The following is a 27,971-nucleotide window of genomic DNA, read 5'->3' on the forward strand; positions in this document are numbered from 1 at the left end:
TCTACTCTGCACATGTCCATATCCTTCTTAAACTATGGTGCCCAGAACTGGACCCAGTACTCCAGGTGTGGTCTGACCAAGGCGGAATGGAGCGGGACTATTACAGTGGTATCTTGGTATAAGAACAGCTTAGTTTATGAACAACTTGGATTAAGAAAGCTGTAAACCCAGAAGTAGGTGTTTTGGTTTGTGAACTTTGCCTTGGAAGCAGAACATGTTTTGCTTCCTGTTGAGTGCGTTCAATTTGTAAATTGAGTCCCCCGTTGCTATGGGAAAGCACACCTTGGTTTAAGAACGCTTTGGTTTAAGAACAGACTTCTGGAACGGATTAAGTTCGTAAACCAAGGTACCACTGTACTTCCCTTGATCAGAACACTATACTTCTGCTGATGCAGCCTATTAAAAACATTAATATATTGCACCTGGGGGAGTGAATGGGATAGCAGGAAATTTGGAGGGAGCATCCACTACACAGAGTAAACTTTGCCACTAGGGCAGAAGTCAAGTAATCATGGAAGGCACAGTGCAAATAAGTACAAAGGTCTAAATCAGGATAGGCTACTTCAATCAAGATTAGGATTGTTATCTTCTTTTCAGAACCCAGCCGGGATAAAAACTGAATGGGAGAGGCATAGCATTCGCACCTTAATGAAAAGTGCATTGTGCTGGTAGCATACCTGCCATTTTGGGTGCCACACTCTCACGCTGCGCTCTTGCCCTGGAACAAGGCCCTTTTCGGGGTGACAGTGAGGCACGAGGCACGTGAGTTACCCAGGAGCAGGCTTCAGAAGAGACATGCCCCGGTTTTCAGTCTCCAAAAGCTGGGACAGTATGGGGTAGTGCAAAGTTGCGGCTAAGGGGTCAGACTAGGACCTGGGAGTTCAGAGTTCAAATCCTCACTCAGCCATACTGTGTGACCTTGGGCTGGTCACAGTCTTTCAGCCTGAAGCTACCTCACAGGGTTATTGTGCAGATAAAATAGAAAGGTGGAAAACCATGAGCACTACATTGAGCACCTTGGAGAAAAAGAGGGATATAAATCTTAGAATGAATGAACGAATGAATGAAATAATGATTTATTTATTTTTTGCAACCACCAGCACCAGTCATGTCTCCAACCTCTCCTGCACCACCTCTTAAGACGTCACAGGGGTTGACGGGTTCTTTTGTTTTCCTTTAGTGGTATTTCCCTATTTCTTCTATACTCAACAACTAAAACATTGTGCCACCCCAGCTTATCTGCCTGCCGACAGCTCAGAGTTTCTCCTATCCAGAATCTGGTCTTTCAGGTTTCGAGGCTATTTTTAAAGCTCTCACAGCTTTGAAATCTAGGCGCTAAAAAGCAAATAATTCGCCCCAGCATTCCTCAACTCTGTTATTTCCTCTCTAGGCTGCTCTTTAATTCCCATTCGGCCACAGCAGGGCCAAGCCGAGCAAACTCCGAAGAAAACAAAATCCAGAGCCCGACTGCACTCCCCCTCTTTCTCTCTCTCCCGCCCTCAGGTGAAACTCAGGCGGCTGGACCAGCTTTCCTAGTTTCAGGTGGAGGCCCAGGTGAGTCGAATGGACTTATGGGTAATGTAGTTCATTTTTTCTTCCAGTAGGAATTACGAGGCTGCATCGGAACTCAGAGTCCCAGAAAGCCTTGCTGTCTCCAACCCACAAACAGAAGGTGTGTCTTCTAATTAGAATTCCTAACCTGTTCACTGTTTCTTTTTTTTTTTTTAATTTCAAGCCAGCATGGGATCCCCAATAGCGCTTTAGCACACGCTTGTCTCCAAAGCAATGCCCTTGGGATAAGCAGCTGCTGCGGATTTGAAGGGAGAAAGGACCAGAGGTAGGTGGGTTTTGTTTCACCTTAAAGTTTCAAAGTTCAGGTGAAGGGGGAGATGTTGTTGGGGAGACAACGGAGATAAGGACAGATTTGCATGCGGGGTGGATCCGATCGCGATCTGCGACCATCTTTCCCCCTTTCTTTTAAAAATGGGCACAACGCCTGTACAGCCTCAGCATCCGAGCCACATTTTATCTTAAACTAAGAAGGAGCTTTCTCTGCCATCGCGCCCCTAAATCTGGGGAAAGTTTATCCTGCTGTTTCCATGTGGGCATTGGAGCCGACTCCTAGGTGCCGAGGTCCCTTCGTTCCACCCACCCACTCACTCACCCACTCATAAAATATATGAGGGGACCGCCCTCCCCAAAACTGATGGGCACTGCCACTCAAATGGTGTGTGCGTACTGCATTATGTGATCGATTACCCAATGCTGTGATCGATCATGTGATCAATAATGCGGGGGGGGGAATACCCCAATATTTTATTCAAGTTGGCCCCCCCTGCCTGTGGGCATCACCCCCCATTTTATAAAAACATTTCTGATGTTTGTATCAGTGGGAGAACTAATTTTTAAACTCAGAGCAATTTACAAGGTTTCATACACTCCCAGGGCACTTTTGCTTTTTAGTCCATTAGCTTCTTGGCTTGAATCTTTTCTTGTTACAGGGCTCTTGGCCCATGTAAGCGGTGGAGCCATTTCAGAGATAAAGTAGTCCCTGCTGACTTCCAGCAGAAGACATCGGGTGATAACCTACAAATGTGGTTAAGAGCCCCCTGACATGTTAAACATCAATTCTGTGGAAGGGTTAGCTTCAAAACTGGTCGAAACAGTGCCCCGATAACTGCTTTTATGAGGAGTCTAGCACAACTCAGTCCTGGGTAAAATGACAGTTCTGAGGTCTGCTATCCTTTGCCTTACATCACAAAAGAAGGAAACATTCAATTATACATCTTATTCCTAATCCTAGCCATATCTTTTACAGGATGTGACTCAATCCAAATGTCATGGTAGTGGATTACATATGGCCTATAGCATAAAGAACAAAGTGTGTGTGGGATTCTTTGCTAAAAGGTTTTAATGATATAAAGCAGGACTTTTGACTGATGAGAGAATTTGAACTGGTTGATTGATGGGCCAGAATGTGAAATGATTGATAGGCCAGAATCTGAAGTATGAGGATGCAGTATGTGTTTGTAGCAGTTGTACTTTTTGGCCCAAAGCTTTAAAAGGATGAATCACTTGAAACTGGAGATACAAATATTTACATCCAATTCAATGTGAGTTGAGTTCCATTTGTGGGATGGTTCTTTTTTATGTTATTTTTTTTGAACCACCTGTCCTGTGAAAAACCACATTTATGTGTTGGGAAACCTATGAGAGCAGTGTGGGGTATAGAAGGATGTCACTGGAGGAGGCAGCAGAAACTGAGAGCCTCCCCTTGGTGATGGCCATAGATCAATGGTAGACTATCTGCTTTGCATGCAGAACATTCATGGCATCTGGTAGGGCTGGGAACGTCCCTTGTTTAAAACCCCGGAGAGCTGCTGCCAGCTAACATAGACTGAGCTAGATGAACCAGTTGGCATAAGGCAGCTTATGTTCCCTGCCCAAGCTGAAGTGCCTTCCTCTTCTGCTTGGGCCACTTTGGAACCAACCCACAGGAATATACAGTGGTACCTCAGGTTACATACGCTTCAGGTTGCATACTCTGCTAACCCAGAAATAACGCTTCAGGTTAAGAACTTTGCTTCAGGATAAGAACAGAAATCGTGCTCTGGTGGCGCAGCGGCAGCGGGAGGTCCCATTAGCTAAAGTGGTGCTTCAGGTTAAGAACAGTTTCAGGTTAAGAAAGGACCTCCAGAACGAATTAAGCACATAACCAGAGGTACCACTGTAATGGAGTTCAACATTGTATACATATAAAGGATAGCTTGCAACTTGCAATCCAAACTCTAGCTGGGCAGTCACCATTGCTTAGGCTGTTTTACTGTTCACACTGCCTGGGGTGGAGGGCAGTACATTCAGAGAATTCTGGGCTGGCTCAGTCCTGCAAACTGCCTTTGGGGGCTTTATTTGAGTTACCACTGGCTGGGATCCTGCCAGTGGTAGGATAAAAGTAAAGGGACCCCTGACCATTAGGTCCAGTTGTGGATGACTCTGGGGTTGCGGCGCTCATCTCGCTTTACTGGCCGAGGAAGCCGGCGTATAGCTTCCGGGTCATGCGAACCAGAGCAGCACACAGAAATGCCATTTACCTTCCTGCCGGAGCGGTACCTATTTATCTACTTGCACTTTGACTTGCTTTTGAACTGCGAGGTTGGCAGGAGCAGGGACCGAGCAACGGGAGCTCACCCCGTCGTGGGGATTCAAACCTCCGACCTTCTGATCAGCAAGCCCTAGGCTCTGTGGTTTAGACCACAGCGCCACCCGCGTCCCTGTTAGTGGTAGGATACGTATGGTCCTATGTGTTATCCAGCACTGCAACTTTTTCAGTCATCGAAATGTTGGTGGCTTGAACTGCTGGTGGGTCTGGACTCCCAATCTTCTTCAGCAGCTGTCAGATTGGGATTATCTAACTAAATTTGGAAGCCTCTGGACCAGATGCAGCAAGTTGGTTACGATAAACTACTGTACACAGCCTTTCTCACTGTGATATACAAACTGCATTAGAGCTTGTGCACAAAATTATGTCGAACCACAGTTTACCCTGAGGCTAAATGATGACTGGCCTTGAAGTTTACCTCATAGCTATTTAAAATTGGATGGACACCGCTGCATTTGCTAAGCTAATTCGACAGTATCCTGTAGCAGTTTGCTCAAAATACTACCGGTAATTAGATGCTGTGTTAGTCGTCTTATTGAACATAGCTTTCTCTTCTTTATAATGATGGAGAGGCTATTAATTCACTGTAAGAAAAGCTGGTGAGGGAAGAGATGGGGGGGGGGAATACAGTTAAGCTAGCATAGTCCTTTTTTGACAGGTTTTTGTCTTCTAATTATAAATGGCCCTATCCTCACTCATAGTTGCAGGTTTTTCTGCCTAGCAATTTAGAAACCTTACTGCTTTCTACGCTTCCTGTAATCCCTTTTCTTCTGCCAATTACTTGTAAAATATTATTTTGTAATAAATACATTAACGGGTCAAAATGGGATTATATTATCAATTTATAAACTGTAATAGACGCAAAACTTTCATATTTAAAAGCCATTCCCTCCTTTAATCGCTTCTCTGCCTGAGCTTTGCACTCAGTAGACACCCTCATTAAATTGCCCATTACGGTGCTTGAGTTTTCAGAGAGGCTTTGGTTAATTCCCAGCTGTTCAGTGTCTGCCTTGCATTTGAGTTATTTCTTCCCTAAGTGCTTTATTCTGCACTTTAGTTATAGCAATTTTAATTGGCTTCTGTGTTACATTTCAGGCTTTTTAGACTTTTCTCATAATCCTATCAAAACTTAGATTTATTAATGGTGTTTTTTCAATCTTGGTTTTGACACATACCTTCTTTGGGTTAAGTCGCACAACCCTCTCGGCACAGTGCTTGCTCCAGACTAGATCTGGTCATGGTGTTACGTTAAAAAAAAATGATTGGTGTTGATCATGGTATATATATATATGCGTGGACACCTGCACAGCCTCTATTAGTGCAGTTTGAGTATTTTCTAAGGATATCTGTTTGGTAAAGTACTGGTAGATGTGTGATTCATCTCTTTCACATAGGTATATGTATGGTTTTAACAGATTTTTTTTTTTTTGTGTGTAGTGTGTCTTAATTCTACCAATGTTTGATTGTTTTTAAATTATTGTGTCCCCCCCCTTATTTTTCTAGCTGTTATTATTTTTTATCTGTAAGCTGCCTGTCAGGAAAAAGGCAGGGTAAAAAGCAGCAGCTACAACAACACTTAATATTAATACAACCCTGAGGTGGATTAGTTGAATCTCTGTGGCAGTTCTTCATAGTTTTGGGAGTTAGTGGGGAGCCCCTTGATATTCTAATTACCTAATGAAGTTATTCTTCACTACTGAAAAAGTTGTTGATAGTTTCTCTTCAGTTCCATGACCTTACCCCTAAGAAAATAATTGCCAATTCATACCTTGATTTTTATGTGATGAAATTAATGCATGTGATGAAATTGTGAATGTTTGTCATGAATGTACCTTGTGTGGCAACAAGTGAGATTTACCCATAGTATTTATTGGTACCTTTTCTTAAGAAAAATATTGCCGACTGAAAGGAACCTGGACTAGGTAACTGAGTGGCCTTTCAAAAGGATAGTGTATACAGTGGTACCTCGGTTTAAGAACAGCCCTGTTTACGAACTATTAGGTTTAAGAACTCTGCAAAACTGGAAGTAGTGTTCCAGTTTGTGAACTTTACCTCGGTCTAAGAACGGAAGCCAAACGGTGGAAGGGCACTGGCGGCAGGAGGCCTCATTAGGGAAAGCACGCCTCAGTTTAAGAACGGACTTCTGGAACAGATTAAGTTCATAAACCGAGGTACCACTATATTATCTTTCATTAAGACACTGAGACAGAGATGGAGATCCTGTGCCTCACCCCCTCAGATGCCAGACTCCAACTCCCATCAGCCCCTGCCATCATGGCCAATCATCAGGGAGTTGGAGTTCAACATTTAAGGTCCCCATCGCTGCCTTAAGGCAACCCACCCGTTGCATGCATATTTCGAACTGTTTAATACAGTCAGGTCTTTCCTCATCTCAGACTTGAGTGGCACTGTCTTAGTTTCATTACACAACCATATCCCTCCAAATTTCAGCACGGTACAGCATATTTAATGGCAGACTGTGTTTTACTCTTTCTGTATGACTGATTGTACAGGCATGTACTGAACTTGCACTGTTATGATATTCATTGCTATTGGCAAGGAAGCTTGGTTCTCAGCCAGGGAACGTTCCTCTTCGTTTTCACCATTCTGACAAAATATCAGCTGGTGTCCTTTGCTCCAAGTGGAAGGCTTGTTAGGTTCCCGTGAGTTCAGAACACCCAGGGTGACCATCCAGCATCCTCAGACTTTTTCAAAAGATTCTACAGAGGTATATATTTCTGAAATGTGAAGCACAATCGGGAAATAGGCTGTAAAAGCAGATACAAATCACGCTCAACTGTCCATTTTTTTGTGAAGATAAATTTACTCTACAAAAAGCCTTGATAGAGTGCAGGCGACTGTGGGATTGTCAGCGACTGGCTTTAAAGCTACTGAGCTGTAGCATTCCTGTTCAATTTATATTTAAGAGGCAATGATTTTCAGTTCTAATGAAAAGCAATAAAGGTTTAAAAGCAATGAAAGAACTGGTGGGTTGTGTTGCCTGAACTTCCCGAAGTGGCTGGGGGAGGAACAGTGATATGGGACAGAATTTCCCACAGAAATTTTGCCAGTGCTGTATTTTTCCATGGGTACTTTTTGATTTCATAAGTTCGTCATTAACAACGAATGGGTGCCAATTGCAAATACAATGTTAGGCAAGTTTGGCAGTTTCAGAGTTGTTAGCTTTGTTCATTAAAGGCAAGTAAAATAAGCATGCTGAGTTAGACCCCGCCCTCAAAAAAAATTCCAATGCAAATTAGCCCAATTGGCCTAGGAAATTTTCTAGTCATAAAATTTTCAAGAAGATCCATGTCACTGGCGAGGAAGAGAGTCAAGAGGATGGGTGGAGAGTGAGGCGGGAATATTCAATAAGTGGGGTTACCATATATCTTTTTGTGGTATGTTTGTTTGTAGCAGGTGAAAATTAAACAAGTATAGCTTTTCATTGTATCTCCATCCCAGGAAACGTTTGTATTTTTTATTGATAGGAGTCCTGCCAGCTGATATACTTGGCATCCCTAGAAGATGGTGGAGGAGGAACTTGCCATTTGCCCCCCTCTCTCCAGTCATCCCCAGTTCCCTCAAAAGTGGCCTACATTTATGGATCTGCTTAGGGCAGGGATGGGGAACTTGTGACCCTCCAGGTGTTGCTGGACTCTCAACTCTGATTAGCCTTCACAAGCATGGCCAACAGTCAGGGATGATGGGTGTTGGAGTCCCAGCAACATCTGTAAGGGCCCAGTGTTCACATCTCTGACTTGGGGGGACAAGAAGGAAGATGAGGCAAAGATGAGGAGTAAGGACCAAATCCTCTTCTTCTCCAGCTCTTACTTCCTTCCGCACGCCTCCCTTCATCTGAGCTGTTCTAAACTGTTAATAAATAGAGAGGAGGGAGGAGGTCCACTGGCTTCAACACATGCAGCAGAATGAGGAAGAAAAATCCCGAGATGATAGAACAGGTGAACTGGAGGTGTGGAATTGCATTATCAGCCTTTCCCAACCTCCAGTCCCCAGATGTAGCCCAACAACGTTTGGGGGACCCAAGGATGGGCAAAGCACATAGAAAGAAATCCATGCAAATCCAGTGCTAGCATTGTAGAGAGTGCAACTGGAATAGAACTTTTCTCCCCACTGTGCTTTTTTATTTCATTTGCAGTATTTTAGGGTTTTAACACGGCACACCTCCACCTGCATGCAACATGACACCTCAGCATGCCATATGTCTAGACCAGGAGCCTCTTTGGAAGTCAGGGCTGGGCTGTCTCCTTGCTGCAAGGCTCCTATATTTTCAGGCTGCATTTAGCGTGCCAGCTTTGAATCCGTCAGCGTAAATGCTAACTTGTCAGTTGTAAATGCTTACTTAAGCAATGTCTTTATTAGGAACATATTGGCAGAGACGCAAAATAATATCATTAGCTACCAAGTGCAACATTTGCAGTGTTCTACTCAATCCTGTGCAATTCTAGTACAGTGGTACCAATAGTTACGAACTTAATTCGTTCTGGAGGTCCGTTCTTAACCCAAAACCATTCTTAACCTGAGGCGTGCTTTCACTAATGGGGGCCTCTTGCTGCTTTCGTTCTCATCCTGGGGCAAAGTTCTCAACTCGAGGTAACTCTTCCAGGTTAGCGGAGTTTGTAACCTGAAGCGTTTGTAACCTGAGGCGTTTGTAACGCAAGGTACCACTGTAGATCTTACGATGGTTTTAAAAGGTGATTTTGGCTTTTCTTGCCATATCATCAGGAATTATTAGGGTGGACTGAGTTTTGTTTCTTGGTATCCTGTAGTTTTATGCACTTTGTGGTCAATACTTGCTTGCTCTTGTCCAATCAACATCCATCCATTTCTGCTTCGGGCAGAATCAGAAATCATGATACAGGAACTCGAAGGGAATTTGCTACCTGGAGAAATTAGAACAAGCCTAACGGCTATCTAGGCTCCGAAAGCATAAGAGCTAAGACTGGAAAAGGCAATCACCAGATAAATGTAGCATTGAAAAACAGATGCAGCATGTAACTGCCTCCCATGGTCTGGACACCTTAGTCAGAATAATCTGTAGCAATACCTCACGCTACATTATCTTCTGTTGCTGAGGAAAACAAAGATTATTTTGTAATGCACTGGGGGATTTTGCTGCTGTGGTGGCAAAACGTGGCTTCACTGGTTAGATCTGAAATATATTTCACTGAGAGACAATGTTTTCCTTTCCCTTGGTTTTTTTTTTTTAGCAAGCTTGTCAGCCCAGTAGTACCCATCAAACCGAAAAGTTCAATGCTTAAATCCTCTCTTTGGGTAATGCGCCCCTGAAACTATTGATTCCCATTTCCCCCCTGTCAATCCTTTCAGGAGTTTTGTTTATTAGGCCAATATGTTTACTGAATGTCGAGCAGTATAATATTAGAAACATATGAGTAAAACATAAAGGTGATTCAAATATACATATATATTTTTAAACCCCAGGATAGTGAAATAGAGCATTTAAAATTGCTGTGTATTTTAAAAGTTCACCAAGGAACCAGAAAACAAGCTGAGCAGTGTGCGCAGCTTTCTGAGGTAAACTCTTTAAATGTCATGCTAGCTAGTCTCCCAAGAAATGCCCTAAGGATGCTCTCAAGTGCATGAATAGTGTAAAAAGCTCTCTTTTTTGTCAGCCACAAGCAGTTTAAATTGGCATTTATTACTTTTATAGAGCATGTAGCTCAGTCTCCTGTAAAGAGACTAGCTAATAACTGGCTGCTTTCTCACACTAAAAGAAATGAGGAGAAAACAGTTCTGTCACAGAGAAATATGGGCCACACACCCTTTTCAAGCTCTTGGCCCCAACACTACTTCCTTCAAATGCCATTTTATAGAAGTAAACAGCTGAGTAGGGAAAACCAAGGCACAGGAAAAAAATGGGGGAAACCATGTTGTGTTATAAGCCAGGTTGTGTTTTAAGCCAGCAATGTGTACACTGCCTGAGTTGCCGTGAGTTGGGGTGCCAGTTGAGCAGAGCTCTGATCTGAAGCTCTTTTTCTCCCCTCCCACATTCATAATGACTCCCTGCTCCTTTTTCTATTTTACAGAAATTCTGCAGGTTATTTTCTTAGAGGCGCTTCTGTGACATATGCCATTTTCATACTAAAATCATCGCCTACAAAACCACAGGGAAGGAAGCCAGTCTCTTTTAATTCTCAACCCCGGTCAACTTTAAAAATGTCTAACACAAAAAAATCCCTGCATCTATATACTTCAGAAATTTTGCAGGTTTCTTACGTAGAATCATAGAATTGTGGAGTTGGAAGGGACCCTGGGGGTAATCTAGCCCCACTACCTGTAATACATGATACCTAGTGGTATCTCTCTAATGTATGCAATTTTCATCTAAATTGCTTCACAAAGCAATAGAAGGGTATTAAGTGATTAAAATAAACAAATAAATCCCAAACTGGCAAAGGCTTTCCTTGCAGAAGAAACTACTGCTAGTGACCTTCAGAAATTTGGCTTTGTTCCTTCCCTCAGAGGGTGCTGCCGTTCATGGAAGTTTTGTCCAATTCAGCCAAAAAAGAAGAGAGTTATTGATTATTATCTAAAAGACAACAATTGCATTTAAAAGGGGCCCAGCAACAACAGCAACAAGCCACTGCACTGTTCTTCTGGAATTTCTTAGGTGTTATGCAATATAACAAACAAACAAGCAAATATTTCCAGCCATTTTCATCAAATTATATCAAAAAGGGGGGGAATGTAACCATTTTTTATTTCTCCGTAATAGTAAATGGGGGAGCATAAATTTCTTATTCTGCCAAACTGGGTTTTGAACCTGAACTGAATCAGGCAGCCTCCAAATGGATCCGAGGTGAATTGATCTGTTTTTCCAAAGCACTTAATCAAATCCTGAGGTGAATAATATGGTTGGTGCATACTCCCAGTTCAAACGGAAGCTGGTGTTTCCAAGTCATAAGACATGCTTCCATATACAGTCGTACCTCTGGTTGCGATTGCTTCAGGTTGTGTTCGTCACGGGTTACGAACATGCCAAACCCAGAAGTACCGGAATGGGTTACTTCCAGGGTTGGCATGTGCAGATGTGCAAAATGACACCACGCGCATGCGCAGAAGCGCTGAATTGCATCGCGCAGAAGCGCTGAATTGCATCACGCACATGTGCAGACGCGGTGCTTCAGATTGCAGACCTTTTAGGTTGCGAACGGGGCTCCGGAACGGATCCTGTTTGCAACCAGAGGTACCACTGTATTGGGGTGCTGTATTGGGATGGCAACATATCTATCACAGTTATACAGGTGGGCAGAGTCCCTTTTCAACTGTAGCAACCCAAAAAGCATATTCCTGCTGCCTATATTGTTTAATCTGTAATACCTTTTTTAAAACACTCCCTGGCTTTTAAACCACTTTTTACATATATCTAAAACACTGGTAGTGTTTTTTGGGCACTTTTAGTGCATTTCTACCGGTAATTGTTTTGCTGTGTTTTATTGTAAACTATCCTGGTATACATATTATGCAGGGCAGTTAGTATATAAATCCCTGAAATAATAATAATAAAAACCATACTGAAACACCAGTATGTGGAACTACTTTCTGTTTCATCTATGATTCTATGTTTTAAACACAAACTTATGAAAGGTCACATTGTACAGTGTATGCTGCAAAATTTGTTAGATAAAACAAAGGGTGCATTTCTCTCCCTGCTTACTGACCTGCATTCGGATTAAACAAAACACCCTTGTGCCACCCTTCTTGTCTATTAAATACACACCTTTTCTGGCAAGGGTATTAAGTTCTGTGTTTGGAGAACTTAAATGATAAGGCTGTCTCAGTGTTTTGGAATCTTTGAGTGCCCTTTTATAGAGTATCACTCTTAAGAGGCTGGAATTAATTGCCTAATCTAGTGTTTACATTTCCAGACAAAAATGTATTGAAAATTCAAACAGCATTTTTGTAGGAATAGCATTCTGTGTTTGCTTCTGTAAATTTTGCAAGCAGGCAGTATCCGAGAGAATCATTTTAACTGGGCTGACATTATACTCTCTCTACACACAATCTTTACTTTGGATGCTAAGACTGAATTGGCAAATCAGGTCCCTTCTTTCTATGTGGCAACAAGAACACGTACCCAGTGCCATCTTTACCCGGGGGTGCAAGGGGTGCGGGGCACCCAGGCGCAGAAGCTGCCTAAGCTCTTAACTATCTACCTATTATGAAATAATAAATAATTTTGATCAAGCTAGAAAAACAAAATACATATATACCTAGGTATTACCGAAATGTACACCTACTGTTTCACTAAAGGACTTTCAACTTTGTGTGCTCATTTACCAAAGATGTGCCACGCTAGCGGTGGCGCTTGTCATTCTCAATGGCGCCATGCACGCAAAATTAAATAAATTTGGGGGCGCTGGGCAAATCTCTGCACCCCAGCAGCGCATATGCTAAAGACGGCCCTGCACGTGCCTATGGGACTTTATAAGCACACAGCCTGTACAGACATTCAGCAAGTGGGCAATCTGGCACCGGGAAGGGGAGCGAAATCTGATTCTGTTATTGTAATTCCTCCCTCTATGCATGGAGAGGAAATTACTTTGAAAGATTGTGCAGGGATAAACAGCCCACACAACATGACTTGCAGTCTTAACCATGTCTACTCAGGTGTAAGTCCTGTTGAATTCAATGGGGCTTCCTCCCAGGTAAGTGAGCCTAAACTCAAATAGGTGACTATCCATGCCTCCCCATTGTGAAGTTAATGCGAAGAATTCCTTAGCCATTTCTTTCTGGACTTTGATTACGATTTATGCCTTGTGGTTCTAAAACATTTATTGGTTAGTAAAGCAACTTGTCTTAAATCTTTTAGGAAGGAAGATGTCTGCATCCTGTCATATAAAGGAGATTTCATGGAGTAAGTCAGAGGGATGTCTGGTTGACTTGGATGACGGCAGCCCTGCAAGAAATGATTGGACAGGTATGTTGCTAGCATCCTACCTTCTTAAGCAGAGTTCTGATCGGAATCTACATTTGCTTGATAAATGCTTGGCTTATATTATTATTATTATTATTATTATTATTATTATTATTATTATTGAATTTATATAGTGCCCTATACCCGGAGGTCTCAGGGTGGTTCAGAGAACAAAATCAAAATATAAAACCACAAAATATATAATCAAAATAAAAACAACATACTGCACCTGGTATTTTTAGTTAATGTAAGGGAAACTGAAGTATGTTGACAAATGTAGAGTATTAGGTAGAAGACAGTAAATATAAAGTCGCCATACTTAACTTCGTTTTCTTCTTTTTAACAGATGACAGAGAAAATGAACTGGAGCTGAAGTCCCATTGGTCTGAAGAATTTAAGCAACGTGTCCCTGGAGCATTTAAGACCAATCCTTTTTGGAATGTACTGTCAGCATCCAATCCTTTTTTGGACGACGTAGCTCAGTCAAACAACAGAGAAAAAAGTGACAAGCACATATCTATCTTAAAAGAAGACCCCTATTTATTTTTTAGAGATCTAAATAACAGAGACTCTGCTGCTTCATCTGGAGATGAATTGAATCTTGATTATCTTTTTCTTCGCAAATCTTCCAGGAGATCGGCAAAATCTCGGAGTGTTTCAGATCTTTTGGATATTGTAGGGACCAAGACATTTGAACTCCCTAGCAAGGCACCGTCTAACCATATCCTGCCTCCAAACAGTGAACCTCTTCAGAATGATCGTGAAGCCTATAAGATAGCATGGTTGAATCAAAGGCAGCTGGCCCGATCTTGCCTGGATTTGAATGCGATAAATCAGAGTCCGGGCTGGGCCCAAACCCAATCTGTAGAAACCCATATAGCTTGCAAAGTGAGCCATGAAGGCGGCTCAGTGCAGCTTCCTGACTCGGAGATTGCGGTTCATTTCCCTGAAGGCCACGTAGCCTTTGGAGAATTTCAAGAGGTTGGCTTACAGGCAATCCTTGACTCCCCACCATCACTTAACCATGAGTTTTCGACCACTGTGAGCCCACTGGTTGAACTGACATTAAGTAACCTCAATACCACAGAAGCCATTTTGCTAGAAATGAAAATTGCAGCCGAGGTGAAGAAGGACCCTTTCAGTCAGGTTATGACTGAAATTGTGTGTCTATGTGGTTTCACTAAAGAGGGTCCATTTGAAAGAATAAACAACTCTTACATCTATAAAGACACTATCCAAGTCAAGCTGACAGACCTCAATCACTTGATGTACATTGTGGCTGTAGCCCAAACCAATACAGTTAATTCACCTGCAAGTGCTTGGGAGTATATACACAGAAAGCTCTCGGTTGGGATTTATGGACCCAAACATATCCACCCTTCTTTCACAGTTGTATTTGCCCTGTTTGGCCACAACTATGTTCCAGAGAAACTTACAGTATGTGACATTAAAAAGGGTGGAAAGAGCATGCCCCCAGTGGTTTTCCAGCTCTGGGGAAAGCATACATTTGCACTCGAGAAGCCACAAGATCTCAATATTTTTGTGGCCTCTTGTGACCCTGATTTTGAGGTGAAGGAAGAGGATCAGAGGAAAGAAATTAAAGAAGGGATACTGAAAGGGGGCGGCGAAGTGATTCACCAACACTTCCCATTTTCTATAATCAACAGAAGGAAAATACATCTATTTGTCTTCCGTGTCCAGGTGAAAGTCCCAAACAACAACCTGGTGTGCCAGTTTTACATCACAACCCCTGAGCCAGCTCCAAAGCCATTAACTGGGGTGTTCAACAACCCAAACCGATTAGAAAGACGCAAGGCGGTCAACTCTGCACCACTGCTGTCAACGCCAACAATTAAATATCCAATTTTTCAGGACAAAGCTTTACACGTTGCCAGATATGGCGTAGCTTTGAAGACAGTGTTGCGTCAAAATAAAATCGACTATTTTCTGGAATATTTTAAAGGTGACACAATAGCGCTTCTTGGCGAAGATAAGGTGAAAGCCATCGGACAGGCTAAAATAAAAGAATGGTACGTGGGCGTTCTTAGAAGAAAAGTTGGCCTCGTACACTGCAAAAATGTCAAAGTGATAGCCAAAGACCAAGCTATGGATATTGATGATAGCACAATCACAACCAAAAGCCTCCTTGAGCAAATTGCATTGCCTTTTAGAAAGCTGACTTATATCTACGCAGCAATCTTATCCACGGTATCGGAGAAAATGAATGATTGGAAAGCTTTAGCTGATGCCCTTGGATTTTCGCACATGTCTTTGGATGCTTTCAGTGACGTACAAGCTGACAAAGAATCAGAAAAAGTAGCCTACGTTGTGAAGAAGCTCAAGGAAGTCTGCCATGCTAACAGAAATACAAGGCGTTTCCTGTATGAACTGTCTGTTGTAAGTACTGCTTGGATGTGCCCTGTTAGGCCACATTCACACAAAACATTTGACCCCTATTCTCACAGAGCTACTGTACATTTCTCAGAGATCCCTGGGAGGGAGGACTGACAGTTACCGTAAATCACTCTGGAAATTGTAGTTCTGTGAGGGAAATGGGGGGGGGGGTTTCTCCTAGCAACTCTCACCACCCGTAACAAAGGATAATTCCCCAGAATTCTTTGGGGGAAGCCATGACTGTTTAAAGTGGTACCATAGTGCTTTAAATGCATGGTGGGAATGTGGCCTTTGTTTATGTGAGGCCCAAATGAGCAATAATTGGTTTAGCTAATTTGTTGGGATTATGGTTATCCTTCTCCACCTCAAGGCCTGCAGGCAGGTGAAAAGACTGTGATCCAGCAAAGCTATTTTAGTAGGAAAAATGGGTTTTTTAGCCGTGTGAGCTGCATCTGCAATGGAAACGTTTAAAGAATTTCTTGGCTCTGTACGTAGTTCTCTCACGCGCTCCTTTATAGGCTTGTTGGATCCTGACCGAGATGTCTGAACAAAGCTGGTTGTGAAAATGTTCACTTAATGTTGAAATTATGTAGAAGCTGTGGGGCAAAAACACACTGTTGATCTCTAGTTTTTTTATTAACTTATAAGAGCCTGCCTAGTTCCTTATGAAAGCTTGGAAGTGTGAGAGCCAACAGGGTGTACTGTACTTCAGTTGTTGTTAGACTGTAACTCCCATCATCCCTGACCATTAGCCATGCTGTCTAGCTGGGACTGATGGGAGTTTGAGTCCAGTACACTGGGGAACCCAGCATGGTGTAGCAGTTAGGGTGTTGGAATAGGCTCTAGGAAACCAGGGTTCAAATCTCTACTCTGCCATTAAGCTCACTGGGTGACCTTGGGCCAGTCACCAACTTTCAGCCTTTCTCACAGGGTTGTTGTGAGTATAACATGGAGCCATGTATGGTACCTTGAAGTCCTTGATATACAGGGTGAGTCCTTTAAAAGAGGCCCTGTGGATACAGAATACACATGTTCCATGGTGCCTCTTTTAAAATACTCACCCTGTAAATGCAATAATAAATAAGCATCTGGAGAACATGGTGTTGGCTACCTCTGGTGCGGTCCACCTCCCATCTCCTGGAAAACATAAATGCCAGCCAACTCTTCCTTTATCCCTATGGTAGAATTCCTGCCATAACCCTTCAGAATCCTAGGTGGAAATATTTGGGGGACCTTAAAGATAGCTGTGCGTCCTGATGATCAGCTGATGGGAGAGAAGGCCAGAGCCCTTTACCACCCTGCAATCTCTACTCTCAGCAGCACTGGCATTGCAAATGCTTTCTAGCTGGAACTGAAGTTCTTCCTGCATCTCAGCACTTTGCTCAATGTAGAGCAGCATTTCCCAACCTGGTGCCCTCTGGACATTGTTGGGCTCAAGCTCCTCTTCACCCCAACCAGCATAGCCGGTAGTCCAGCTGCACCAGGAAGGCTGAATGCAGAGTGCTGTTCCTCCTGAAAGTTGTTTTGAGGGTGTCTCCCCTTATCTGGGTTTCCCCCTGACTTTTCTCGTTGCGCGGTTGTAGCTGCAAGCAGTCTTCCTTCATAATGAAGATTTCTCCTTAAATTTTCAGTATCAGCCTGATAATTGCATTCAGTTAATGTATTTATTGGTAGAGAAACAAGAATCTTTACTGTAGCACTTCGGTTTGCAAGGAAGTGTACTTAAAAGGTTTGCCTGGCAGTGTTGCAATGACTTTATGGTACTTTCTTGTACTTCAAAAGTGTAATAGCTAGAGGGATTATTCTTTCTCTATTGACTAAGGGAGCAATCCTATTTTGTTTATTTGTTTGCTTATTAAATTTGTATACACAATATGCAAGAAGCTGGCATGAAGCAAGCCAGATCGAAAACTCTGTTCAAGAGCAGGGCTACTGCTAGCTGAGCCTGACAGAGGGAAAGGAAGCCTTTAGAAAAGGGTTTGAGTTATCCCATCCCTTTTGCTGGCTTAAAGGTAAAGGTAAAGGACCCCTGGATGGTTGTCTAGTCAAAGGCGACTATGAGGTTGTGGCGCTCATCTCACTTTCAGGCCAAGGGAGCCGGCATTTGTCCACAGGCAGATTTCTGGGTCATGTGGCCAGCATGACTAAACCACGTCTGTCAGTCAATGCTGAACCAGTGTTACATGATTCAGAAAAGAAGCATAGGTCCAGCATGGTCAATGTTTATTTAATGATTGTGTGTCCCACCCCCATGTTTTTAGCTGTTCTTATTTTATCTGTAAGCCACCTAGAGTCCCTGTCAAGGAAGAAGGAGAAATAATAATAATAATAATAATAATAATAATAATAATAATAATAATAATAATAATAGACATTGTGGTTCAAAGCATCTAGAAGGCACCAGGTTGGGAAATGCTGGTTTTGAACACAAACCTTTTAAATCTTAGTCCTATTTCTGTGATGACACGTTGCTCATTAGCAAGCTGCCCAAAATAACAGAAGTCCTTTAGATTAAAAATAGCAAGCACTGGAAGTCATGGGTTTTGTCACTGTCAAGATATATATATTCTACCGCTTAAGGACTTTTCACTAGTTCTCTGCAGCTGCAATTTTAAACATGGACTTGCAGGTAAAAGTTACGTCTCTTGCTTCCAGCTTCTTCCCTGAGGCTGTATTTTCAGAGTCATTATACAGATGTAGTTCTCGTTAAAACTTGAAGTACCTTTTTGTTTGTTTGTTGTTGTTTTTTTACAATGGCAGCTTTCTGCCAAAGAGCTGCAGCATCTTAAATGACTGAGAATATAATTGATACATGTGATTGTACATAGGATGGAGATGGTGTGGAGATGCTGCATAGGATCAGACCAGCATATGATCTGTTATGGTCAGTATGTGCAGTGCCCACCTTTGACCTGTGCAGAAACACTTTTTGGGTGGCCTCCTTGTGAGGAAAGCAATGTTAAAATGCAGCAGCCCATACTTCTTCCAAAGATCTTCTATGAATCCATTGTTTCTGTGTCTCTTCCTGAAACAACCATGTTAGAGGATCAAGTTTCCATCTTGGTGTAGGATATGCAGCTGTCCCATAGTGGGACCGAACCTGCAACCTTGGCGTTATCAGCACCACACTCAAACCAACTGAGGAAATGAGAATTCAACAACTTCTGGAGAGCCAGAGATTCCTACTTAAACCTTGCATAATTGGTTAGTTGTAAGCTGCTGTGATTTTTTTATTTTTAATGGTAGTACAATCATACCTTGGTTTTCGAACAGCTTAGTTCTCGAATATTTTGGCTCCCGAACGCCGCAAACCTGGAAGTGAGTGTTCCAGTTTGTGAACTATTTTTGGAAGCCGAACATCCGACGGGGCTTCTGCGGCTTCCGATTGGCTGCAGGAGCATCCTGCAGCCAATCAGAAGCCGCATTTTGGTTTTTGAACATTTTGGAAGTTGAACAGACTTCCGGAACGGATTCTGTTTGACTTCCAAGGTACAACTGTATATAAATATTGTAAATAAAATAACATTTTAAGGGCAAAGCAGAAGAGATATTTTCTTGTCTCAGATGGAATGTCATTTGTTTTGTTCAGTTTTGGGCCAGCAGAGCAAAGCGATTGCATTTACATAAACCCGAGCATTTTAAAAGGACGCTCAAGTAAAAAGGGCTGAGAGCGAGAAGTCACCAGTTACTGGCTTTTCTTCTGTGAAAAATGATTATACAAATGGGCCACAATACGCACATACATTTCTTTTCTTTTCCTAAGCAGATTTTATCCTGCTGCAGTCTAGTTCTAAAGTAATTGCTCAGGATGGAATTTTCAGTAATTTCAGACGGTCTTTTCCCTGGTTAATGACTATAGGCAGGACTGTCCTAAATATCTGTAATCAGGAATAATGAGTAAACTCTATTATTGATTGTGCGGTCCTAAGACTGACATTTATATAAAATCATACTCTTCTTTCTGGGAACAGTATACCATTTTTGGCAGCATAGGGATAAATCTGGAAAAAACTAATTAGTTCAGATTTCCTTTTAAATCTGGCTCCTAGGCTAATTGTTCTAGGGAAAGAGAATTGCTACAGATTTACCAGGGGTTAGTAAAAATGGTAATAATTATTCCAGTGTATCTATTGTTTTGCTGCCAGGCGCAAGATTTACAAAGCCCTGCTCAACTTGGAGCCAAAAATACCTTGAAGACCACCAGATTTCTTATACTCTGCTTTGATCACTGAAGCCTTCAGATGGGGCACATTTTGTGCCCCTGCCCTTTAGATTTAACAGGCCTTTACCAGGGACCAAGACTTCTGTGTGAGCAGAACCTGCTCTGTGGAACTCCTTGCTCCATGATCTTTGTTCGACAGCAGTCATCCCTGCTTTCTTTCAAACGTCTTTTAAAAACTGTTCAATCAGGTCTTTGAAATCTTTTTTTTTTTTAACCAACTAATTTTTAATGATATGTTCTTTTCGCTTTGGCTATTTTGGCATATTGTGTTTTTAATCTTATGCCTTGCCTTGTTATAATTTCTACAGGAGTGTGGCTTTCAATATTTAAATAAATATATGTATGTGACTAAGTAACACATAAAGGAGGACCCGTTGAAATCAATGGACTTAAGACTGCATTCAAATAGCATTTCATTCAGTTTTCATGATGACTCCTTACCTAATCATTTCCACATTTTTATGTGATCTTTCTCCACATGTAAAAAAAGCCACTTCTGGAACACTAGTGGAATATTTAGCATAAGTTTAAGTACTCGTTTCCGTATTGCTTCAAATAGTTGCACAAGCCAGCTATAATTAATTGTTATTCATAGTTGCTTGAGAACATAATCATCGTACTTGTGGTTGCAGGCCCTACTGAAGCTGGATTGCCAAGGATTACTTGCACGCATCACGCAAGACACAGTCATTTTTACGTCTGCTGTGAAGCTTGGGAAAGGCTGGAGAGAGCTAGCGGAAAAATTAGCACGACTCACAAAGCAACAAATCGAAGCTTATGAAACTCCCCACCGGGGCACAAATGGAGATGTCCCTCCAGAGGTGAGACTTCTTTCACTTTCTTTCACTGTGCTCTTTTGCCACCAGAGCTTTTCAGGCTGAATACAGGCCATTGTTTTTATAACTGACTTATAAAATGGCATTGCTTGCCTTGGGGTGTACGTGTACACATTCCTTTTGTCCCACCATTGCCTCTGGTCAAACAGGGTTGCATAGGTTTTCCAAGCACAATTCAAAGTGTTGGTGCTGACCTTTAAAGCTCTAAATGCCCTCGGCCCACTATACCTGAAGGAGCGTCTCCACCTGCATCGTTCAGCCTGGACACTGAGGTCCAGCTCCGAGGGCGAAGTTATAGGGAACAAGGCGGAGGACCTTCTCAGTGGTGGCGCCCACCCTGTGGAACGCCCTCCCAACAGATGTCAAGGAGGTTAGTAACCATACAACCTTTAGAAGACATCTAAAGGCAGCCCTGTTCAGGGAAGTTTCTAATGTTTGATGTTTTATTGTGTTTTTCATACAGTTGTACCTCTTGTTATGAATGCTTCAGGATGCGTACAACACGGGTTATGAACGCGCCGAACCCAGGAATAATGGAACACATTACTTCTGGGTTCGGCGGTTCACGCATGTGCAGACGCGTCAAATGACGTCACTCGCATGTGCAGAAGTGCAGAATCGCATCGCGCACATGTGCAGATGCGGCGCTTCAGGTTACGCACGTCACGGGTTACGAACGGGGCTCCGGAACAGATCCTGTTCGTAACCAGAGGTACCACTTTATTCTGTTGGGAGCTGCCCAGAGTGGCTGGGTAAACCCAGCCAGATGGGTGGGGTAAATAATAAATTGTTGTTGTTGTTTCTTAAATGATATAATACCCATCAAACGTGGTGAAAACAGAATTGGTCTATACACTCATGAAACTGCCTCTCTTCAGTCCTAAACATCTCTCTCTCTCTCTCCCTCCCCCCCCCATAATTCTTGTCTGTGTTATAATAATATGACACAAAATTGCTCAAAGCCATTTCTCAAAGCCCACCCAAAGAGACAAGGCTCATCAAGTTGATGGAGACCAAATATTGGATTAAACATTTAAATTGCTTCTCTAGAGAATTTAAATGGAGTCATCCTGAGGGTTTAAGTGTAAAGATACATTCTGCAATGCAAAGTACCTAAGCCTGCAGTCCTGTGCATATTTTATCTAGGATAAGGTACACTGAGTTCTGGTGAGTTCTGAGTAAACATGTTTTGGATTGTTTCATATTTGTCAATGAAGCTATATAAAAATTTCCATTAACACTGGCCTTTACCCGCAGATGATTTTGGCTTGGTATCCCAACAAAATATGAAAATGTGTAGATATTGTTGGAGGACAATGACAGCTAAACTAGCAAGTCACATGAACATACAATGCAGTTAATAATTCAAACAGGAAGCAGTGCAAAACTTTGAGAATTTCAGTATACTTTGACATTCAAATTTTTGCCTGTACATTGCTCAGCATACCCACTAAAACCCACTAGTTCCCATAATAGAAAAGAGGTCAGAATATTCACCTCGTTTTTTGAATCTATTTCTTTTGGCTTGTATTTAATTTTGATTGTTGGCCACCTTGGCTTGTTCTTTGAGTTAACAGATTTTTCATATAGTTCTCTGATATGTGACTTGGACTTGCACTTAAATAAGACAAAAATTAAAATCCTACAGGCAAAGATAACCTACCGGTAGGTGAAATCTTGCGTAAAGTACTCTTTGTCAAAAAGGGGGGGGGGAGGTGGTACTTGATTTTGCAGTGGTCCTATCATCCTCTCTCTTTTTCTTATGGTTATGTTTGTTTTTATTTGGAATCATTCATCACGAGCAGCCTTAGAAATCTCATCTCAGCTGCCACAGTGATATTAAGCTGTCAAGTTAGAAGTTAAATGAAATATTCACAACAACCAAATAGCTGCCTCTTTGTCTGTCAGCATGCAACGTGCAGGAATTTGATAACTCTGTGCGCAGTGTTTTCATTTTCCCTGTGTTTATTTATAGCTTGGACTTTCCCAAAGGAGGGTCAGGTTCTGTAATAGCACTTCTTTCCTTACTCAATTCTTACAGCAGCCTTGTGTGGCAGATCCCACTTTGCAGACGAGATACTCTAATGCTTTTTTAATTTTTGTATTAGTTTCACCTGTAGGCTGCTTTCCCACATAAATGTGCCCAAAGCGGCTCGCAGTGCTGCAAAAGAAATAAAATAAAATACATATTATTACAATAATAGTTTAATGTGCAAAACATACATAGTATGATAATCCAGCACACAGTGCTTTAAAATATTCTGATCCTCCATGAATACTATCTTCTACCTCCATGGATGGAGGCCATATAGCCCTGAATACCAGTTGCAGTGAATCACAAGTGAACAGAATACGGTTTTTATTTGCTCCTGCTTGTAGGCATCCCAGAAGCATATGGGCAGCCACTGTGAGAATGAGATGCTGGACTAGACACAACATAGGCCTTATCTGGCAGCGCTATTCATTTGTTCCTAAATAATTCATTTTGATATTACAATTAATTAATGAATTAAATTTGTATAGCCACACCTCTTCATCTGTAGATCTCAGGGCAGTTCACAACATAAATCTGCTTCACAACAGATGATGATTCCATCCAGCTGGGTCTTCTTCTGCAGCCAATCAGGGCTGGGTGGAGTGTCCACCAATCAGGAGGGAGTGGACTGTTAAACGGTCCAATTGGGCTTCGCTGGGTCATGGCTAGGGATTAGCTGGGCGTTGGGGCGGTTTGCTAGGCAGGCAGGGCAGCCCCAATTATTTCCCTGAGGGGAAGGATAAAATTCTAAAATGGGCCTGAAAGTGTTTTCTTGGTTTAGGAGAACGAAAACCCATTCTGGGAGGAATCGGTTTAATTAGAAACCGGTTTAAAGTCCAATTTTAAATAAAGTTCTTAATTGCTTCTATAAAAGGTTTTTGGCTGAAATGAAGTGGCATGCCTTATCAGCGTAACCATCAAGCTTTAACCCTCATCATGTGTGTTTAAATTAAATTCCAGGTTTGTTTCCAATATGGCTCATCCTTTCTTTGATCCTCTGGGTGAGGGAGAAGTGGTCACAGGTTTTCCTTTCACATTATTAAGAGTCCTTTCTCCTGGATATTAGCAGTTGCTACCACATACAGAGGTTGTTTTAAAGCTCGTTCCCTATCTTTATTGAAGGAGTTTACCACAACCATGTCTTCCAACACCCCAATGTCTTTACGGTTCACGCTTGCCGGTTACACCTGGAGTAGCCAACCTGGTTCCCTCCTGTTGCTGTTGGACTCCATCTCCCATCATCCCCAGCTAGCAGGTATAATGGTAGTCCACCTGAGGGCACAGTGCTGGCTACTACTGTGCTGCACAGCAGTACAAAACACTGGCCAGGTTTGAGGCATAGCTGGGCAAATTGCCCCTCTGCCCTGGTAAGCCCCATAAACTTAGCAGGCAGCACTGGGACAGCAAGAGTTTCTTTTGGACAGGTCTCTCCTGCAAGCTAATCTGGTCTTGAGCATCGTCATGTAGTAAGCAGAGAATACAAATTCAGGTTCTTCATTCAGGTTTTCCAAACATCGCTAGCTGTGATCATTAGCTCACAAGCATTCTGAGACTTTAAAAATAGCACTTGCTTATTCAGTCAATCTATATGGGCAGACACTCCTATTACACGACTTCTTGCCATTCTGCATGTCCTAATTGCTGTTAAGTAAAACAGTGGTAAGAATGAATTGCACTCCACCCTGTCTCAAATTCTTGACTTTCACAGGCCAGGCTGCGTTTGCAGAACTGACATCTAGGAAGCCCCTTTTGTCTCTCTTTAATTTGCAAATTGAGCTTAATTGAGAACATTTGATCCAAAAGCTGCAGGTTCAAGGTTATTTTTACAGTATCCGTCTGCATTTTGAGAGCTTGACAGTGAGACTAGGGTTCTGGCTTCTTTACTGTCGGTGCTAAACTTGCTCTTCATCTGCGGTTTTCAGATTTACTTTAAAGGTGGTAGGTTTTTAAAATAGAAATTTCTGATGGAGCATCATTTTTTTAAAAAATGACTTCCATAATTATCCATTATTTTCTGCTGTTCTGATTTGCCGGTGTTTATGTTTGAAATGACCCCCCTCATTTTTAAATGACACCCCCCCCCCAAGAACAATACAGCTTTCTGTTTGCCTTTTTGCTATCTTCTGTGCTGATTTTGTGTTGTTGTTTTTTAGTTTGCCGTTGCACCTTCCAGTAGACATCTACAAAATGGGAATAAAATTAATTTCCACTAGGAATTCCTAAAAGTTTTGTCTGTGCAAGGCTGCAGTGACCCAGTACTCATTATGAAAAACTGCTAATTCCTAAAATTGCTCTTCCCTATTATCAAAGATAATTTCTGGGTTGCCAGAGCTTGTGATGTCCATATGTTTTTAGTGTTGCTAAAAAGTAGTTGCAGGCCCCCTCAACTGGTTCCTGTACTTTATGTGAGATATAAGTTGAGAAATTTAAAGTACTCCTTTGCATGAGTCAGAATGTTGAACTTTTCAGCTCAGTAATGTCACTCTGCCTCCCAAGTTCTTCCTTGATGAGATCTTATCTAGAGATACTTGTGGTTGAACTTGGGACCTTATTATCGCTCTCCTTTCCAGTTAAGCTTCTTTTAAATTTTCCACAAGGACTGATGACCTACTTTGGGAAACTGCACTAGAATCTGAGCTGCTCGAGTAAAATGTTAACATTCATTGATCAATTACTATATTTGGAATTTAAAAAAATCAGCTGCTCAGCGATCCAGGTCCAACTCAGGGGGATTTCATGATCGATTCCTCTTCATTCATTTCATTATTGAGTACAATTTAATTTAAAGCATTTTTATCCTTCTTTTTTCCATTAAATTGTTCAAGACAGCTTACAAAAGTTAAAAAATAGCAGGACAGTTAACGAGACCCGCAAACATCAACAACAACACAGCAGATAAAATATAAACGCTTTACACAGCCTTCAAAATTTGTCTGGTGCCAGACGTGTTCTGCACTTGGCTATCAGCAACCTGCGACCAAGTGAAGATGCCTGGGCGCCTGAGGTCTCCACCATCTGGAGGTGCATGCCTGGGGATCCTTGGATCTTGACTGTTTTCACACACTAACAGCACATCCTGTAGAATTCCATCCATGATATTTTATCTGTACAATCTGAACAAATTTCAGGAACCAGAAAGTTGAATTGCAAAATACAGCTTTTAAGCCGTCTAGCCCCCAAATGATTCCTAATGTAAAGGCGGTGTTATAAATTCAGATATATAAGTGTCAGGGTGCTGCCCTCACCACACGGCAAAGGGTTGCCAGGGCTTTCTCACTATCGCAAGCCCCCTCCCCACCTGCTCAGCAGTTCGTCTTCCTCCAGTGAGAGAGGCAGTGATCCCTCTAGTGGGGATTGAGAGACGGGAAGGGCAAGTAGGAGTCAGGGCTCTGACAGGGAAGGAGAGCCCTCGCATCAAGCATGGACTGGAGGTGAGGCGCCTCTTCTGTCTCCCCACTTGCGCAGGGGGGGAGGACGCAGAGGGGGGAGGCGGGGGTTCCGCATCCCGCGGCTTTTATGCTGGGCAAAGAACCGGAAAGAGTCATTCCCGGCCAAAGGATGAGCTAGATGTACTTTTGTGGCTGCACTGTACATATCTGCACAATAAAGAAGCCTAGTTTTAGAAACCTCGGCATCAGGCTGGTTACTCATGAGCAATCACTGAAAATCCCTACAATAAGCTAGGCAGCGAATGGCTCCTTAAACTAGGGTTACAACTAGTAATTTTGTTTTGGTGATTGTAACCCTGGTTTAAGGAGCCATTTGGTGCCTAGCTTATATATCTGAATTTATAACACTGTCTTTACATTAAGCAACTTAAAATACAATGGCAAGCGGCCTAAATTATATAAGTGCAGCCTAAAAAACAAACAAACAGACCAGCTGCTTTCAGAATGCCCCTCAGACCGAAACGGTACCGTATTTTCCGGCGTATAAGACGACTGGGTGTATAAGACGACCCCCAACTTTTCCAGTTAAAATATAGAGTTTGAGATATACTCGACCGCAGATTCTCCACCCGGCGTATAAAACGACCCCCGACTTTTGAGAAGATTTTCCTGGATTAAAAAGTAGTCTTATACGCCAGAATATACAGTACTTATAAAAAGAGGAAGGAAGAATTGTCTTGGGGCTGACAATTTCATTAGTGATTTAATGACTGGTAAAAATGAATCCATAAATTCCTTTCAACATGCTGTGGGGGGACGGACTTTTTTTTTTAAAGTTACCTACTTAATAATATGAGGACATATTTGACTGTATGTTTAGAGTTATAGTAATATGATAATAAGTATGGGGTATGGATGAGAATAGTTAACTGGGGTATGGCTAAGTTATTACAGTTTTAAGCTGGTGATTTTAATGTTATTGTTGCTGCCTATGCATTCTAAAGGGTTATGTATTTTACCATGAATCTGTATTGAAAAATATAGTAAGCCACTTTGCTTTTTGTGCAATGCTCTCCACAGGGAGGTTCGTTGGGCGCCTTCATGATATATTTTTAAGTGCCAGGCAACAAGATGTAAATGATAATAATTGATCCCTGGTATGTTTTCAACTGCAGATGATGTGGAAACCGGCGTATGATTTTCTGTACACCTGGGGAGCTCATTATGGGGACAGTTACAGAGATATGTTGCAAGACCTGCAATCTGCACTGGACAAAATGAAGAATCCTGTGACCAAACAGTGGCGAGAATTAACCGGAGCTCTGATTCTAGTCAACTGCATGGAGGTTCTCCAGGCAAGCGCTTTCTCTAAGATGGATGAAGACTAGAAGTCATCTAATTTAGAAAGGCGCCATGGAAATTATCTTCCTGAAACACAAAGCAGTTAAATGAGAGCATTTGCATCAAGAACCGTTTAGCTCCTCTGCCTGTGAAAATTATGCCTATTGCTTCTGGCATTTATGGGCTTAAGCGTTTTTAAATGAAAATATCAAGTCATTTATTTTTCAAGCAGGACCAGTTTTCCCTTGCTTTCCTTCATACTCATATCCCTACAACAACATGTCTCGAAAGGTGTTTGTGTATAGCAGTCATAATCTGAACAGCCTTGCAGTGGGCCGCACATTTTTTGGGGAAGTTTAGCCCGGGAGGAATTTGAGCTGGGCAGCATAGTTACATTACTTATTCAGAGCGTTTTACCTAGAAATTGTTCCATATGCCTGCTATTGTCATTCTTGAGAGAACCAGTTAGGGAAACTTTGCGCACTCTTGTGAATACATGGTTGCTCTGAGGTAATTGGGAAAGCTGTTTCATCACATGTAGAAGGTAAATATATCCTTGATTACTTTACTGCAGTAGCACCTTGGCTTACGTTACCCTTGAGTAATGTAAACTTCAGGTTGTGAAAGTGGCAAACCCGG

The 27,971-nt window shown here is 42.1% G+C and overlaps 1 protein-coding gene across 1 annotated transcript; it reads left to right on the top strand.

Moving 5' to 3' along the window:
- Nucleotides 1-1,666: 1,666 nt before the first annotated feature.
- On the top strand, nucleotides 1,667-27,966 carry MACC1 (MET transcriptional regulator MACC1). The gene is made up of 5 exons (XM_033165756.1): nucleotides 1,667-1,837; nucleotides 13,011-13,118; nucleotides 13,462-15,512; nucleotides 20,364-20,552; nucleotides 27,167-27,966. Exons 2-5 carry the CDS (start codon nucleotides 13,019-13,021, stop codon nucleotides 27,377-27,379), a joined length of 2,553 nt encoding a protein of 850 aa, XP_033021647.1. The 5' UTR covers nucleotides 1,667-1,837; nucleotides 13,011-13,018; the 3' UTR covers nucleotides 27,380-27,966.
- The last annotated feature ends 5 nt before the right edge of the window (nucleotides 27,967-27,971 follow it).

This window comes from Lacerta agilis, chromosome 12 (assembly GCF_009819535.1).
Source record: "Lacerta agilis isolate rLacAgi1 chromosome 12, rLacAgi1.pri, whole genome shotgun sequence".
In the NCBI taxonomy this organism is placed as follows: domain Eukaryota; kingdom Metazoa; phylum Chordata; class Lepidosauria; order Squamata; family Lacertidae; genus Lacerta; species Lacerta agilis.

Coding starts and splice junctions, on each gene's coding strand:
- MACC1 (XM_033165756.1), top strand. CDS start 13,019: ATGTCTGCATCCTGTCATATAAAGGAGATTTCATGGAGTAAGTCAGAG. Junction 13,119..13,461: donor TGCAAGAAATGATTGGACAG/GTATGTTGCTAG, acceptor TCTTTTTAACAG/ATGACAGAGAAAATGAACTG. Junction 15,513..20,363: donor TCCTGTATGAACTGTCTGTT/GTAAGTACTGCT, acceptor TTGTGGTTGCAG/GCCCTACTGAAGCTGGATTG.